The sequence below is a fragment of the Mus musculus genome, chromosome 9 (assembly GCF_000001635.26).
Source record: "Mus musculus strain C57BL/6J chromosome 9, GRCm38.p6 C57BL/6J".
Taxonomy (NCBI): domain Eukaryota; kingdom Metazoa; phylum Chordata; class Mammalia; order Rodentia; family Muridae; genus Mus; species Mus musculus.
In genome coordinates, this window is record NC_000075.6 from 119971090 (window position 1) to 119987757 (window position 16668).

A 16668-nucleotide genomic window follows, 5' to 3' on the forward strand; every position below is an offset into this window, starting at 1 on the left:
TACATGATAGTGCCCCACCCCACATGCTTCCTGGGGGTACCCCACACTCCCCACCTCACCAAGAAGACCACACTTAAAAATAGAGCATCTTTATTGGTACCTGTCAGCTCAGGTACAGTGTGTTCCCACAAGCACACAGGCTGGCAAGGCCTCCTGGGCAAGGAGGCAGGCCCAGAGCCTGCGTTTCTTGGCACACACACACACACAAAGAAATGAATAAATTATAGTTCTGACACTTAGAGACAATAAAAAAATGCATATAAAATCCAACATCAGCTAATGAAGGGCGTAAGAGCTCTCAAGAGCCACCAGTTGCCAACTGGCCTGGGGGCGTGAGGTGGGCCAGGGTCGAGTCAGTGCCCAGAAAGGCCTGAGACAGTGATCAGGGTGTGCTTCATGCCCTCTTAGGGCCCCTGGCTCACCATCTTACAGAGGGGCTTTATAATCCATGGCCTTGGGGAGAGGGAATTGGAAAGAGGGCAAGTAGAGTTTCTGGGAAGGGGGCAGAAGGGGTTTTGGTCACCGCTGGTCAAGCACAGCCTCTGTCTGCTCAGTTGAGCCAGGCCGCTGTTTAATAGAGCAGCCATAAACTCGAACCCACACACCACACCGAAGCCCAGACTGGCAGGGTACACCGAAGCCTCGGCCCCAACACTGCCTGCCCACCCGCCAGAGAGGCTCCACCACTGCCGTCTCCATCCCCAAATAAATTACAGATATAAATTACATCTTCACAGTCCAGAAGACCTAGCTCCTATGGTTCACAGAAGCCCCTAAGGCCCTGCGCTCAGCCGTCGCTGTCTTTGGAGCAAGGAGCATCTTACAGTACAGAAAGAGGGACTGCGAGGCTCCAGGAGAGCCCCGCCCCTTCCTCCTTCAGGCATACAGTAGGAGGTGGAAGACCTCTGTTTGGACATAAAGAGACCAGGCATTGAAAGAGGGGTACCCTCCCCACCCTCCCTTCTTCAGTACAGAAAAACATAAAAAAATAAATAAATTCAGAGTGTTAATGTAAAAATAGAGGGTGCCCACATGGCACCATGAGCAGGACCAGCCCGTAGGAGACCGTTACATACATAGACCTCGGGGAACCCCAAGATCACAAAGAGCAGCAACAGGGTCTCAGGGCAGGAAGAAGGCACCTTAATCCTTACACTGGCACAGGCTCCAACAAAGGTGCCAAGGCAGCATCCTCAAACTGGCTCTCCAGAAGGGGTGCCAGGACTTCTGTAACCGGCTCAGACAGGCCCACGAGAGACTCCAGGAAGCAAGTGCTCGCATCCCGTGGTGGAGAGAAGCTGGGCAATGGGTGGAAGGTCTCAAGGCTATCCGGGCTGCCCGACACCCTTCGGGAAGTATAGTGAGGTCCCAGACTATAATCTGGCAGAGCCTGGAGAAGCTCAAAGGAGTCACAGGAGGATAAGCTGAGGTCCCAGGAGCTGCTCTGGACGGCGTCCCCCTCAGGGGACCCAGAACTGCCAGGGAGGCTACCTTCTCTCAGCCCTCCAAGTCCGCTGTTCAGGAAGCAACTGGCGTCCAGGTTGGCATTCTCATCTAGGATGCCCGATGCGAGGCTAGAGCCAGACTGGCTGTGAGTCCAGCTGGCCAGGCTGCCGGGGTCACCGGTACCAAAGATGTCAGCCAGATGGAAGCAGCTGAGGTTATCCAAGTTGCCCACACCCCCTCCCTCCTCCTCCTCCTCCTCAATTCCGAGGTCAGAGTCACTGAAATTCAGGATCTGTTCCAGGCTGTCTTCATCTACGCCAGACCGGAAGCTGGGACCTGGCAGGCTGGGGTGGGCAGGGTGGTTTGGAGGCTCGCTGCTGCCAGAGGACAAGGTCGTGGAAGAGTCTGTCATATCGCTGCTGCAACTGCTGTCCCCCAGTTCACTGCTCACAGGGGGCTTGGAAGGCGGAAAGGGGGAAAGCGCGGCTTGTTCAACAGGAGTGTCCTCCACGGGGGACTCCAGGTCCCCCAAGCTCTCGGCACCCTGCTCCATCTGCAGGCGGGTGAGGGTGTGAATGAAGTGCGTCTGAACTCTTGTCTGATTGAATTCCACTCGACCATTGGGGTTCTCGCAGCCCTCCCTGCAGCAGCCACAGGGGAAGGACGTGTGATCCATCTGCAGAGAAAGACAAAGCCAAAGTGAGAACTTCGGAGATGCAAGAAGCCAGCAGGCCCGGCTCCCCACAGACAGGGCTTCCCTGTGTAGCCCTGCCCGAGTACTGGGATTATAGGCACACCCCCCTTATCTTACCCAGTCCGACCACGCACCTGGCACTTAATGCCGGCCAAGCTGCAACTGCAGGTCTCAGGGTCACAGACGCCATCACAGTGACAACCACAATCCTCCCGGGACTGGCGCAGCACCTGCAGCTCCCGCTTCTCCTCTCGGTCAATCCTTCGAACGCCGGAAGCCCGAAGGAGAGCCCGTCGCTGCCGAGGTGGATGGGGCTGGAGGAAATTGGCTTCCTCCAGGCGGCCATTTGCCACGGCCACTGCCAAGTCCTCCTCTACAGAGGCGTCATCGATGGCATCCGCTGTGAGAGGCACGCCTGCCCCTGACTCCGGAACTCCAGCCACTGAAAACTATAAGTACAGAAAGACGGTGTGAGAGAGAGAGAGATTTAGCTCTCCCAGAGAGTGGGGTGCTGTCTGTGGGGGAGGGGTACACACTGTGCTCCACAGCTACAAGGATCTCTTACTCAAACCCCGATGTACTGGCAGTGTCAGATCAGTCTAGCCGGCTGATCGGATTCAGCTAGGAAGATTCAAGCATTATTTATGCCCAGGGCCTAGCCTGTGGTCTGAAGCCGACTACTTTCATTTGGGAAAGGGCCATGGCCTCAAGCTTGCGGAGGATGACCTCGAATCCCTGATTCCTCGGCTTTCACCACCCAAGTTCCAGGACGATGGGTGCACCAAGATACCTGGTTTATGCAGTGCTGGTGATGGACACCAGGTCCTCCTCCCCACTAGGAGGCGCTCTCCCTGCCTGAGCTATAGCCCAGCCATTGAATCTCCCCTAACACCAACAACTCCGCAACGTGCAAACCTCCCGTACCTTCCACCTCAGCATCTCCAGCTTCTCCTCCTTTAAACGGCGGCGGAGCTTCTCACGCCGAGCCCGGACCTGCTCCTGTGTAAACTCAGCTAAGGAGAAAAGGCGGCAGGTGCTGTGCCGAGAAGCCATGCCCAGGGTACAGCCACCACGGCTGGGCACACTGGTGAATCCCTGGCACCGTGGGAAATAGTAGACGGTGATGCCGTTAAAGGCCACGTGACCTGGACGCTCCCGAGGAGCCCGCTTCAGGATGGACGGGGCTGAAAGGGAAAAGAGAAGGGATTGAGCTTCCCTCGATGTGGTATAATCTCTAGAAAGATTCCAACCCCTTCTCTTTCTCCACCCACCTTGGATCTGAACTTAAAAGCCAGGCCTGGCTGGATCTGGAGAACAATACCACCCCCAACCCAACACCAGCTTAACTGTCATTTCTCAGCACAAATGAACCCGCAAAGATGAAGCGTCTTGCCACCCTTACCACGGATTTATAAATCCTTTGTACAATTTTCTGTAATTCTTATTCTTTACATGTAATAATATAATCCCCTGTTTAAACATATATCAAAGAACTGGGGAAATGGCTCAGCAGTTAAGAGCCCTGGCACCCACAGGAGAGGTCGCAGCCAAGAAACTCAGTTTCAGAAGCTCTAACGCCCTCTTCTGGCCTCCTCAGGCATAACAAGCTCATGGTACATAGACATATATCCACAGGCAAAATACTCATGCACATAAATTAAAAATATATATTTGTGTCATTGGTCTTTTCCTTTATAGTTTAAGTCTTCTGAAACAGACCCAGAAAGTGTGTCTGTCTGTCTCTTTCGGTTTTCTGAGACAGAGTTTCTCTGTGTAGCCCTGGCTGTCCTGAAACTCATTCTGTAGACCAGGCTGGCCTCGAACTCAGAAATCCACCTGCCTCTGCCTCCCAAGTGCTGGGATTAAAGGCATGCGCCACCACTGCCCAATTCAAACTTACTTATTTTTAATAAGTGCATGTGTGAGTGTATGCCACTTGGGTGTGGGTGCCTTTGAAGTTCAGAAAGCGCCAGATCCCTAGTGCTAGGAGCTACAGGTGGTGGTGAGCCATCTGATGTGGGTGCTAAGGACCACACTTGGGTCCTCTGCAAGAGCAAGATTCTCTTAACTACTGTGCCATCCTTCTAGCCCTTGTTTATGTTTTCTTGAGACAAGGTCTCACTATGTAACACTGACTGTCCGAGGACTTGATACGTAGCCCAGGTTGGTCTTGATCCACCAGGCTTTGTCTCTCAAGAACTGGAATTAAAGGCATACACCATCATTTATCCCAAGCTGGCTAGGACTGGTTCAACAGCAAGCGACATTGAACCCCAGCCCTCCTGCCTCCCCGGTTCTGGGATTATATGTTTGCCAAGTGACTTCAAGTTAACATATTAACTTTGTACTCAACTACCTGAGAAAATTCCTTCTAAGAAATTTCCTGTTAGTATTCCAGGCATTAAAAATCATACTTTTTTAAAAAATATGCAACACACAGGTATGTTGTATAGGAGACATGGAAGGAACAACTATGGTTTCAAAACTTCATAGGGAGACGTAATCCTGTGTTTATAAACATTCCCCTTGTAGGGGAAAAGTGTCTAAAATGGTTCTTGAAGGAGAAAGAGCATGCTGAAAATCAAAGGTTGCCTTTACATTATAAAAACAAAGCAGGCTGGAGTTATATATGTAGGAATATAGCTGTATAGACTTATGTAACAATAATTAAAAAAAAAAAAAGAGACCATGAATTTGAAAGAGGATAAGGACGGATATGTGGGAAGATTTGGAGGGAGGGGAAGATAGGGGAAATGATGTAATTATAATCTCAAAAATAAAAAGAAATAATTTTTTTAAAAAATGGACTATCGCTGGGCAATAGTGGCACACACCTTTAATCCCAGCACTTGGGAGGCAGAGGCAGGCGGATTTCTGAGTTCGAGGCCAGCCTGGTCTACAGAGTGAGTTCCAGGACAGCCAGGGCTATACAGAGAAACCTTGTCTTGAAAAAACCCAAAAAAAAAAAAAAAAAAAAAAAAAAACCATCAAGACCATCTTTCAGTTTAAAATCAAAATTATACAAACTTGAAAGATAACCAGGGAGGGGGCTGGCGAGATGGCTCAGAGGTTAAGAGCACCGACTGCTCCTCCAGAGGTCCTGAATTCAATTCCCAGCAACCACATGGTGGCTCACAACCATCTGTAAATGGATCTGATGCCCTCTTCTGGTGTGTCTAAAGACAGTGAGCGTGTACTCACATATTATAAAATAAATAAGTCTTTAAAAAAAGAAAGAAAAAAAAAGAGAGAAAGATAACCAGGAAGTCAGCCATGGTGGCGTGCATCCCGAATCCCTGTACTTGGGAGGCAGATGCCACACAGCTGGAAGGCAACCTGGATTATATGAGAGTGTGCTCTCAAAAAAAGGAAGAGAAGAAAACTATTCTGGAAAAACCCTTTTGGGGACATTCAGAAAGAAGCTAAAATGGAGGGAGAGGGAAGAGGCTTAGCAGGCCTAGTGCAGGGGGGGGGGTGGAAGCAGAGGGATGAGCCCCAGTGGTGTTCCTGGAAGGGGTAGGGTGTGCCGGGGAAACAGAGCCGCAACACCCCTCTAAGGCCCCAGAGCCAGAGCCACTCAAGCAAAGTCTCGGACTCCAACAGCACAACCCCCACGGTCAACAGGAAGTCAAGGTGTCTCTGCAGAGTGGAGCAGTCACACGACTTCACAGAAGGAGGCACCCTGAGGGGGCTACCGAGGCCAAAAACGCCAATTTCAGTTTTAGGGAAGGAAGAAGGGGGAGGGTTGGGGGGAGCCGAATGGGAGACTCACGAGTGAAACTCTGGAGGCCACAGGAGTCCTGATCAGACTGGGGTGCCTGACCACCTGGTCCCTCCTCATCAGAGTTCCAGGCAGGGGAGGCAGAAGAGGCGGGGAAGGAGGAGAGAGAGAGCCGGCTAGAGAACGATGAGGAGGAGGAGGAACTGGAGTCGTCCTCTTCCAGCTGGTCAAACTTCCTCTTCAGTAGCCCAGTCATGGTGGAATGTAGGGGGTTCCAACAGCCGAGGACAGACGCCTGGGATGAAGATAATGGAACGATTAAGAGATAGGCTCCCTGCCTAGCCATGTTTCCCCTGCATACCTTCCATGGTATCTCCCAGACTCTGAGCCCTCCAGCCCAGCCAGAGCAGGTTCATGGTAGTGTCTCCAGTAGGGTCCCCAGCCCCAATCAACACAGTAGTATCTCCTCCCTCAAATGAGTCTTAACACGCAAATCCAAGTTCCAGACACTTTGGCCTCCCAAGACCTGGCCCCTGATAACAAGCCTTCTCTGGAAAACAGCCAGGTACCTTCCCCATTGCCACCTACACATTCATACATGCACACACCTACACACATTCATACACCAGACACACACACAGGCCAGCAGGCAGACAGACCAACAGATGGACTGACAGAACTAGCCTGGCTCATCTTCACAGGAATCCTGGAGGCTGACTCACAGGCACTCGGGTCTTTGTGCACTTGCCTGTGCAGGGCCTTCTACAATCTCCAGACGACCCCCCCCCCCCCAGAGCGGCGCTCCTCTCCCACCACACAGGTCCACCGCCTTGCCCACTGACAGCTTCAGGTCAGCTCCTGGGCCAGGCTGAACAGGAGCTCTGAGAATGGGCACTGGTTTTGATGTTGGCTGGATTCCCAGCAGAAGGACTTTCCCAAGCCCCTCCCCTCCCTGGGATGGAGCTTAGACTTTCCCTCAGAAACCCCCATGCCACAGGAGAAAAGTCCCCTGCTCTAGGCTGGACTGTGGCAGGAGACTTCACTTTGATCTTAAATTCACCTTCAATAGCTCACCATTATGGTTAACTCTCCTTAAAACAAAACAAACCTCTAATAGTGAAACTGATCAGGAAAAGCTGCTCTCCCGTTTCCCTTGCTCCTTTGTAGCTTCTCTGGACCTAGGTAAGATGCACTCACTCACCAGTCAGGCTGGAGGGGGTTAAAGCTCCTTTCCTAACCCCCCAGTGCTCAGACAAGTAACAGTCCTTCCAGGACCTGGAGACCCTCAGTGGGTTCAAGGATGGTGGCTGAGTGCAGCTACCTGCTGTGTCGCTGTCTTGAGTCTGCCTTACTCACTCATTCAGGGTTGAATGCCCACAGCTGGGGACTCCTCCCCCACCACCATCACAGGAAGTGAAAGAGGCAGGAAAACTAAGCAGAAAGCTGTCTGGGTCTCCTTCACCAAGGTATCCTGTGGTCCCTTCTCCTAACCTATACCTCCCAGCAGGTCCCTAAATCGGAGGGCGCCAGCTGTCAACTCACTGGATAAAAGTACTCAATGGAGAACAGCCATCTATCTCCTCCAGGCAGGCATGGGAGAGGCTCAAGAAAATCTTACTACCAGGTCAAGCCCTCACCCCAGGCCCGGGGGAAGAAGGACACGCAGGTGTTTCCGGGGCAGTTTCTCAGGCTAGGTTACCCGGCTTCCCAGAGTCAAACCACAAACACAAACAGCCCAGTTAACCTGTCTGTAGACTCTCCCAGGAGATGAGGGTGTTTGGCCATGAGCCAGGCATCACACACACGGGCACACGCATCCTTACACAGACACACTCATTCATACACACAGGTTGACAGGTAGCCCCCTAAACATCCTGCGACCACCACAGCCTAATGCACAGGGAGGGGGGGAACTACCTCCCTCTCTAATTCCAGTTGTTTCCTGTGAGACTAAGGGCACAAGTCCAAGACCCCCAAACCAAGCAAGGACCCACTTCTCCTGGAAATACACAATTTCACAGGCCCCAAATTGAACCTCTCTGCTCCCTCCCCATGCCATCTGTTCCTCTTCCTGTGTTCCCTGTCTTAGTAACTGCAGCCACCCACCCAGTTGCTCAAGCCAGAAACCTGCAGCCTGCAGCCACCCTCAGCTTCTCCCTCCCCTCTTCTTGCACCCACACCCAGGCAGTCTCAGTCCTGGAAGTTCACCTACAGGCTAGGCACCGACTTGGGACATATCCTAGAGGCCAAAATCAACTGCCTGATTTGGACCTTGCCTTGGTTATTGGCTGGGTGATCCTGGGTAGGTCCCTCAACATCACTGTCTCCAATTGTCTGAAGGTCCCAGAAGGCAAGCCAGGGTGGTGCACACTTGATATCTATCCTAGTACTCTGGAGGTACAGGAGAATCAAGAGTTCAAGATCAGCCTCCGCTAAGGGAGACGGCGTCTCGAAGGAAATAAACACACATTAGAACCTCACATGGCTGGGTGGAATACAGGAATGGACACATGTCAAGTCCTCAGTCAGTGAATCGTGTGCTCAGTAAGTGTGTAAATGATAGTAAGCCCGAGGACTCCTGAGTGGAGACACAGGCATGAACTCGACAGAAAATGCAAATGGGAGATTGACAAAAGGGGAGACCCAATTAGAAGGCATTGTACCTGCCTTCTCCACAGTCAGGTGAAAGGACAGGACAATCTCCCAGGAGGGGGTATGTGGGACCAGGGGACAGTTGTGAGGGGATTTCCTGGGGGTGGGGGTGGGGGTAGGATGATGGGTAGAGGTTGGCCTGGGTAGGTTTGCAGGGGTGTTAAATGCTTCACAATTCCTCCACTGCAGGAGTGGCATTCCTAGACTGTATTCCTGTTCTATGTAGGTCACCTGATGGTGGAGCTCCCTGAAGGGCTCCTGCAAAGCCCTGAGGTGGCTTCTCAGCACACACACGGAGCTTATCACCTGTTCTGTGTCTGCCCCCACCTGCTACCATCTAGTCTCTTCTGAGCCACCCTATACCCCACAGCCAAATGACAGAAAGAAAACACCATGCTGAACGCCAGCCACTGTTTACAGTCCCCATGTTGAGCACCACTGTCTGCAGTCCCCATGCTGAGCTCCATTGTTTGCACATGAGCACCACTGTTTACAGTCCCCATGCTGAGTGCCACTGTTTACAGTCCCCATGTTGAGCACCACTGTTTGCAGTTCCCATGCTGAGCACCACTGTTTGCAGTTCCCCACAAGGCCATGTCCCTGCTATCCTCCCTACCTTCTTCAAAGACTGGAACAGCCCACCAAGACTTACACCCTTCCAGAAGTCATTTCTGAGTTGAGTATCATAGCTCATGTTTATCCAATCTCAAATGAGGCAGGAGAATTGCCTGGAGTTTAAGCCAACCTGATTTACAGAGAAAAACCTTCTTCTCCAAAAAGTTATTTCCAAAAGGACATCAAAAGCCCCCCCACCCTCCCACACACACTTTCTTCTGCCTTTTGGGGATACTGCTATGAACAGAACACTTTCTAAAAAAAAAAAAAAAAAAAAAAAAAAAGTCCCAAATCAAAGATTAATCTCCGATGTCATGACCTTGGAGGCAAGTGCTTTAGGAAATAATAGATCTTGATTGAGAGAGTCTGAGTAGCCCTTGATGGCCTCTATCCTGATCCTCCAGTGTTCGTTCACTTCCCACGTGCTGGGATGGCAGACATTTGCCTCCATATGTGCCAGGGACATAGGTCAGCTGTCTGGCACACATTGAAACCCTGGGTTCAACTCTTTAAGAGCTATAAGTGACCACAGTGTAACGGGCCTCTCCTCACACAAGGCTTGGCTATAGGCTATTTTTGCATAGCCATAATAAGCCTGGCAGAGAGAGGCCCAGAAGAGTGGGCAGCAGGACTGTGACACAGGCAGTGCTTTAGCCCAGGCAGGGGTCTTAGTTTTCCTGGCCCTGAAAGCTAATCTAATGAGGAGACACATGCCCATCCCCCAGCCAGGGTCAGAGCTGGCTGAGCCAAGAACAGTGTTCAAAGGTGGCTTTGAGGACGGGGTAGGGGGGGAAGGGGAAGGAGACAGGGACAGGCTCACTCGAGTGCAAGTGTGAGGTGGCATCTCAGAGGCTCCGGGTCCCTAAGAGTAAACAGATGTCAGAGAGGTAGGTGTGGACTGGATAGAGATCCACAGCTGAGTGTACCCAAGATAAGAACTAAGGCTGAAGAGCGTTAACATTCAAAGCTTCAGGCAGAGTTCTGGAAAGGCCAGGCTGTTTGAGGCGTGAGTGCTGGAGCCCTGGCTGGGTCTGAGGAGAGAGAGGGAGGAAGGGAGGGAAGAAGGGAGGGAGGAGTGCCACCTGGGATCCAGAGGCTGAAAGAAGGCAGAGACAGAAAGACTGTGCAGCAGAGGAGGCCAAGTCAGAAAACGGAATGAAAGATAGCTGAAGAGCCCAAGAAAAGTGCCAGACAGTGAGTCAGGGGGTGGGGGTAGGGCTGCAGCAGCTACTCAGGACTCAAGATCCTGTTCCCAGGGTGAACACAGTCCTGTCCTAGGGTCCTGGAGGAAGGAAAAGCCATTCCCAGGAGCTGGCTCAGACAGAAACACCACACCCCCTGAGGAGCCCCAGAGGCAGGCCCCGGAATCAAAGAGAACCGGGCTCCTTCCGGGATGGTAGCAGAATCTGGGGCCGCCCCCTTCCTGCCACCACACACAGGCGCTGACAGCCCAGAGAACGGAATGTCACCCCAGTCTAGTGACCATAGCTATTTAATACACTGAACCAGCGAAGGCTATTCCACCCAGGCAACAAGCGGCAGCTATTGGAAGCCTCAGCCCGCCAGTGTGCTCCAGTCCCCAGCCCCTTGGCGGCCTTGATTCCCCCTTCCAGGAATCTGAAGAATGTGTCCTTTGACCTCAGAACCCCAGGTCTTGATCAGTCATGCCCCCACCTCCAACACCTAGGGTCACAGGACCCCAGACCCTCCTGAAGGGCTTCCTGGGATGCGGAAAATCACCTACAAGCAGTTCACGGAGACAAAGTGCTGGGCAGCTCAAGACACAGCAGACAGGAAGCACTGACGTACCCCTCCCCCACCCATGCCTCAGAAAGTGATGGGGGGAGGGGACAGTTCCTTCGATTCAGACTCCAGGGCCCTGCCCTGGGTAAATGCCAAATGTTTGCTGGCTGTATAAAATACTCAGTTCTACCCAGGGAAAACTGCACTTGACAGTCACCCCTTCCTCCACCTTAAGCCAGTTTTTCACATTCATTCATTCATTCATCAATCTAATCCTGGCTAAGCTTCCTAAAGGCCAAACACTATGACAGGCATTGGGCACACAGGTAAAGCACCTACAACTAACACCTCTCAAGTAGGAGTTATACAGGATAGGCAAGAAGGGTAGAACTGGGGACGAGGCAGGCTCCTCTGAAGGAGGGATGTTGGCAGAGTTCCAGATTGGGGGGGGGGGGTCACACTGCATGGTACAGGGACTGGAGCAAGGACAGCCAGTGCGCCTTCTGGTGGCGATGCAACTAAGAGGGCCTGTGTTAGCCCGAGGGCACAGGAAGCCACCCAAGTGCGTAAGTAAGGACTGACAATTCTAGATTTGCATGGTTGAAAGATGGCTCAGCGCCTGAGCCAGAGAGGGTGTGACCCGTAGGACACAGGGTAGGGCCAGGTGAACTGACAGGACAAGCGCAAAGGAGAAAAGGGGGTGGATTTGGTGACAGCTCGGGAGATGTGGGCGGGGCTGTCAAAGATTTGGGGGCAGAGAGTATTGACTTACTCTCTGCAGAAGGCTGAGACTTCGGTCCAGAGATGTTGGGTGGGTAGCTAGAGAGGAGGGAGGAATTCTCTGTTGTCAGGAAGGTGGGCTACATCTGGGAGTGACTGTATCGGCAACCCGAGTGACTAAGTGTGTGGCCGTTGCTGTGGTGTAGGCTTTTCTACAGTACATGAAGGCGAAAGGACCTCCGGGAAGGGGAAACTGAGGAAGGAGAGGAAATGCATGCAGAAGAGGGAGTAGAGGTGCGTGGGAGAGAGCCTACGTGTGCCCGCGGGTGGTCGGTGTAGCTGCGCCCCGGTGACTCACGGCAGTGGCCTCTGAGTGTGACGGTGACAGGTGAACATACGACACAATCCTTCTCCCCCCCGCCTCCCTCCCGGGGTCCGTGACTCACCAAGCCTCGCTCATTCCTCACTCATCCCTCCAAACCCTCCCTGACCCCCGCCTGCCGAGGGCGCCCGGCACACGCCGCAGCTCGGGCACCCTCCCCCTAGGGAGCCCGAGGAGGAAGACGACCAATGTCACCTGCCCCGGCCACGCGAGTAACTTCTGAAAAGTTCTCAGGCAACTAGGTCAAAAGGAAACTCACCCGCGGGCACGCGCGCCCCGTCCCACTGCCACCTGCGCCCGGCTTTGGGGCGCCTGGACATCTGGGGTAACCACAACGAGGCGGGGGAGGGGAAGCCTGCCCCCCCCCCGCCACCTCGCAGCCGTGGGCTCTCACTCCAGGCGCCAGATCTCCAGTCGGGCTCGGAGGCCGGATCCCGGCGTCCCCTCCGGAGGACCCAAGGGAGATCAGCGGGGAGCTGGAGTGACAGCGCCACTCACCCGAGACGCCCCCTGCCCCATTTCCCATCCCGCCGCGTTCAGGAACCGTGGCACTCACCTAAGCTAGCAGGGCTCGCCCAGTTCACCGAAGCCACTCGTGTGCCGGCCCCAGGGTCGCAGCGCACACAGCGACCCGCAGTGCGCTCGGCCGGGCGGCCGTCGGTGCAGCCGGCCCAGGTCTGCGCGTCCGGCGGCGGCGGGAGAGACTGGCTCAGCCCCGGCCCCGCCCGCGGCTCCGCCCTCCTCGTCAGTGGAAAACTCCGGGGCTCACGGCGCTGACGCACGCCGGGCCTCCCGCCAGGCCGCCCCGCAGCCCGCAGCCTTCGGCCCCGCCCCGGAGGCACCGCCCCCTCCCCCGCCTCGAGCCTCCCCGCGGACTGTGACCGGGCCGCGACGCCGCTGCTCCGCGCTCGGCTCCTAAGATCGCGGAGCCGAGCTTCGTGCAGAGCCGGGTCCTAGAGATGCCCGCTTCTCCACGCCGAGCAGTCCCGAGCTGCAGACTGGGTAGACTGAGGCTGCGAGCGATGGAAGCTCCTCCCCTGCCTCCACCCGCCCAGGGCAGATTATTATCAATTCAATCTGAGGACCCTTCCCCGGCCCTCACCCCACCTCTTTTTCCCAGATCCCGCAGAAAGTTAGCTCAGACTGGAGACCAGCCAGGGATGAGGAGAGAAGAAAAGGTCATCCTAGGGCCTGGCCTTCACCTCTGCCCTCGGGCCAGAGCCCTTACTCCGAACAATACCTAAAGTAGAGATTGCTGGAACCAGCTTCCCCACCCCCATCCCTCCTTAAAAAAAAAAAAAAAAAGAATCTGGTTTCTCCTAGGCCGGACCCTGGCTACTTACAGCGGATTGCTGCCTCCTCTGCTCCCGCCAAGACCTTCCTTAGGCTCGCAGCCAACTCCCTGTACTACTAGGCAGAAGAAAGTGTGTTCTAGCAGTCAACTTCTCTCTCAGGAGCCCACCCGAGTCCTCGTCAGCCCACGGCAGGGCCAGTTCGACCCAGTACCTAGAGCGCTTTTCTCTCCCGTTCTGACTGCACCGCCTGGAACGTTTCACCCTCACTCTGCTCACCTGAGGGAATCCCAACAACGTCTAGGATGGCTCAGCAAGGACTGCCTCCTCCTCCTGGAAGCCTTCGTGGAAGCTCGACCCTCCCCCTCCCAGCCCCGCTCCCGCTGCATTCTGGGTTCTTCTGACTGTCCTAGATGAATGCTGTCAGTGGCTAGTCCAACCCTCAGGATTCCATTCTCCCCTCCCCCGGGTGTAGTAGGGAGGTGACCTTCTGTCCTGCCTAAATGGCACCGAGGGTGGGGAGGATGACGGGCCCTTTCTTCAGTCTTCAGTCCTGGATGTACATGTGTACAGAGGACAAGCAGAGTGGGGGTGGGGGAGTCAGCCTGCCCTTTATCTGTGGTAATCTGGGGTCTGAGATCCTCAACACACAGCTTTGGTACACAGAAGCTGCCGGGTGGCTGAGTCTGCTCAGGAAATAGTCTACAGGGCTAGCTGAAGAAGCATGTAGCTCAATGGTAGGGCACTTTCTCAGCATGTGAAAAGCTCTAAGTTTAAACCCCATTTTGAGAACAAAACATGGCAGATCCGTGGTGGTGCAGGCCTTTAACTCCAGCATTCAGGAGGCAGAGGCTGGGGAACCTGAGTTCCGGGCAGCCTGGTCTACAGAGCAAGTTCCAGGACGGCCAGGGCTACACAGAGAAACTCGAAAACAAAACATGACCTGGCATGGTGTTGCACACTTTTAATCCCAACACTCAAGAGGCAGAGGCAGGGGGATCTCTGTGAGTTCAAGGTCTACATAGTGACTTCCAAGAAAGCCAGGGCTACGTATCTCAAAAAAACAAAAACAAACAAAAAAACCAAACCAACAACAACAGAACACCACACACCAGCGAACTGCGCATCCGTCGTCTATGGAGGTGACATAGATTTCAGGGCTGTCCCTCCAGGCCCCACATTTCCCTACCACCAGATTCAGCCCTTGCTTCCTTTGCCTGCAGATTTACCGTTCTTGATGACCCAACAATCTTGACACCACCGCTCTTCCTCCTTCACCAGCAGAGGGGTTTTAGAGACTGGGTCTCATGTACCCCAGACTGGCCTTCATAGATTTTTTTTTTTTTTTTTGGGTTTTGGTTTTTCGAGACAGGGTTTCTCTGTATACCCCTTGCTGTCCTGGAACTCACTTTGTAGACCAGGCTGGCCTCGAACTCAGAAATCCGCCTGCCTCTGCCTCCCGAGTGCTGGGATTAAAGGCGTGCACCACCACGCCTGGCTAGATTTTTTTATATAGTGCTGTGGATAGAACCCAGGACTTTGTGGATGTTAGGCAAGCGCTCTATAGACCGAGCTACCTCTCCAGCCCAGAAGCAGGGCTCAGATGAGGCCTACAGCAATGTTTTTCCAGCTCCTGCTTCCAATGCATAAAATGGGAGCATTGGACCAGCGAGCCCATCCAGCTGCAACATTCTTTGCCTCCGATTCTGCAAGATGCTGATGAGGGAGCTGAGCAGGGCTGGACTCTGGAGTTAATGAGGTTCTCTGGAGCTACCTAGGCTTGCATCCTGCTAGGCTCTGTATCCAGGAAACCAGACAAGGCTGAAAACCAGGGCAGGGGCTTGGCAAGGTCTGTACTGGGGGCTGAGAGAGGGGAACCTGACGGGCGAGGGAGCCTGGTGAGCAGGAGGAGGAGGAGATTAAAGGGGAAATATAATCAAATAAGTGATGTATTTCTGCAGAAAAGCTTCTCCCTGTCCTGGGATAGCTCACCAGATGTTGCCCAGATGTTGCTGGTGATGGGAAACATCTCCCTCAGGGATCTCATCTGAACTCTTCCTGTTGGTGGGGAATGAAGTATCTGTTCCAAGGCAGGCAGGGTCGGGTGTGGAGCACTCATCTGTAAATATGGCGCACGCGCACACACACACACACACAGAGTCTCTCTCTCTCTGGCAAAAACACCCCCATATTCTCAATCCTCAGGGAATTCTGAATACTTGGAGACCTGTAAGTACTAAGGACCACCCACCCATCCACTTACTTAGGAAAATTAAAATTATTACAAGTTTTGAGGGCTTTTATTGGGGGGGGGCAGAGTTTTTCAGTGTAACCCTAATTATCCTGGAACTCGATCTATAGACCAGGCTGGCTTCAAACTCCAGGATCTGCCTGCTTCTGTCTCCAAGTGCTGGGATTAAAGGTGTGCACCACCACTGCCTGGGTTAGTAATACTCTTTGGAATGCGCTGAGAGGTATTTTGGGTGGAATAACCCCTAGGAACAGCAGCCACTACACGCCGGAGAAGCCGGTTAAGGAGATCCAACAACTCTTACTGTTATAGGCTTTACAGGTAAGAAGTCTTGAGTTAAGGGGGGGGGGGGTTCTGAGCTCAGTGGGTTCTCTGCCTTTATGAGGCTAGTGAAGGTCTAGATAAAACGTAAGATGAGGTCTCTGCGGGAACAGGATCTGTGATCTGTGACAGCCAGGCTCTGTTCATGCAAAGGTGTCCTCTTGTACCCCTGTGGGTAGACTTTGCAGAGAGAAGTAGCTGGGGAGACCCTAGTGCCTCTGAGCCACAGTTGGGTATTGAAGGGAAAGGGGGGCCACAGTCCTATCTCCTTAGGAGCCTCAGACAGTCTCTTCTGGAGACTCAACCCAGTGACCTCAGCATCCCTGGAGCAGATTCTGACCAGCTCCATGCTGCCTCTTTGGTCTCCTTTATTTAAAGGGGACCCCCCCCCATCCCTGCACCCTCCTAGGACTCTCAGCAGCCTAAGGCAGAGCCACTGGAGGCTGGGCCTGAACACTCAACCTCACTGTCCTCTGAAAACTTGATGAAGGGTGATTGACTCTAAGAGTCTCCTAGGCTGGCTGAATTGGCAACCTTGGGCAGCCCCAGCAGCTTCTATATCAAGTACTCTACATGACCCGTTGCCCGTCAACTTTAAGACCCACTGAGCTAAGGGAGAGAAAGAAAAATTGATAGGGAGGCTGCCTATCAGAGTAAGTGGAAGGCTTAAGTGAGTATCATAGCTGCAGGCCTGGATCTCAGCGCTCCAGAGATGGAACTGGGGAAATCAGGTGTTTCAGGTCAACCTCAGCTGCATAGCAAGCCTGAGGTTAGAAAAAAAGGAAAAGGCTGTTTTATTTTAAGACAGGGTCTCACTGTGCAGCCTGGTAT

At 53.4% G+C, this 16668-nt stretch overlaps 1 protein-coding gene and 1 long non-coding RNA gene across 10 annotated transcripts in view; one reads left to right on the forward strand and one right to left on the reverse strand.

Moving 5' to 3' along the window:
• Positions 1-73: 73 nt before the first annotated feature.
• Csrnp1 (cysteine-serine-rich nuclear protein 1) lies at positions 74-13653 on the reverse strand. Of its 8 annotated transcripts, XM_030244231.1 has the most exons (6): positions 13545-13583; positions 13317-13380; positions 5913-6156; positions 3065-3324; positions 2275-2589; positions 74-2122 (listed from the first exon to the last, which is right to left on the reverse strand). In XM_030244231.1, exons 3-6 carry the CDS (start codon positions 6115-6117, stop codon positions 1151-1153), a joined length of 1752 nt encoding a protein of 583 aa, XP_030100091.1. In that variant the 5' UTR covers positions 6118-6156; positions 13317-13380; positions 13545-13583; the 3' UTR covers positions 74-1150. The 8 variants fall into 8 exon arrangements, with proteins under 8 accessions (XP_030100091.1, NP_695019.1, NP_001344490.1 ...); NM_153287.4 differs by lacking the exon at positions 13317-13380 and having other exon boundaries at positions 13545-13653; NM_001357561.1 differs by lacking the exon at positions 13545-13583 and having other exon boundaries at positions 13317-13354.
• Positions 12756-16668, forward strand: part of Gm33800 — a 28306-nt gene continuing 24393 nt past the window's right edge. For both annotated transcript variants that reach the window (XR_871355.3, XR_379997.3), the window contains exon 1: positions 12756-15837. This is a non-coding gene — a long non-coding RNA (predicted gene, 33800). The remainder of the gene's footprint in view (positions 15838-16668) is intronic.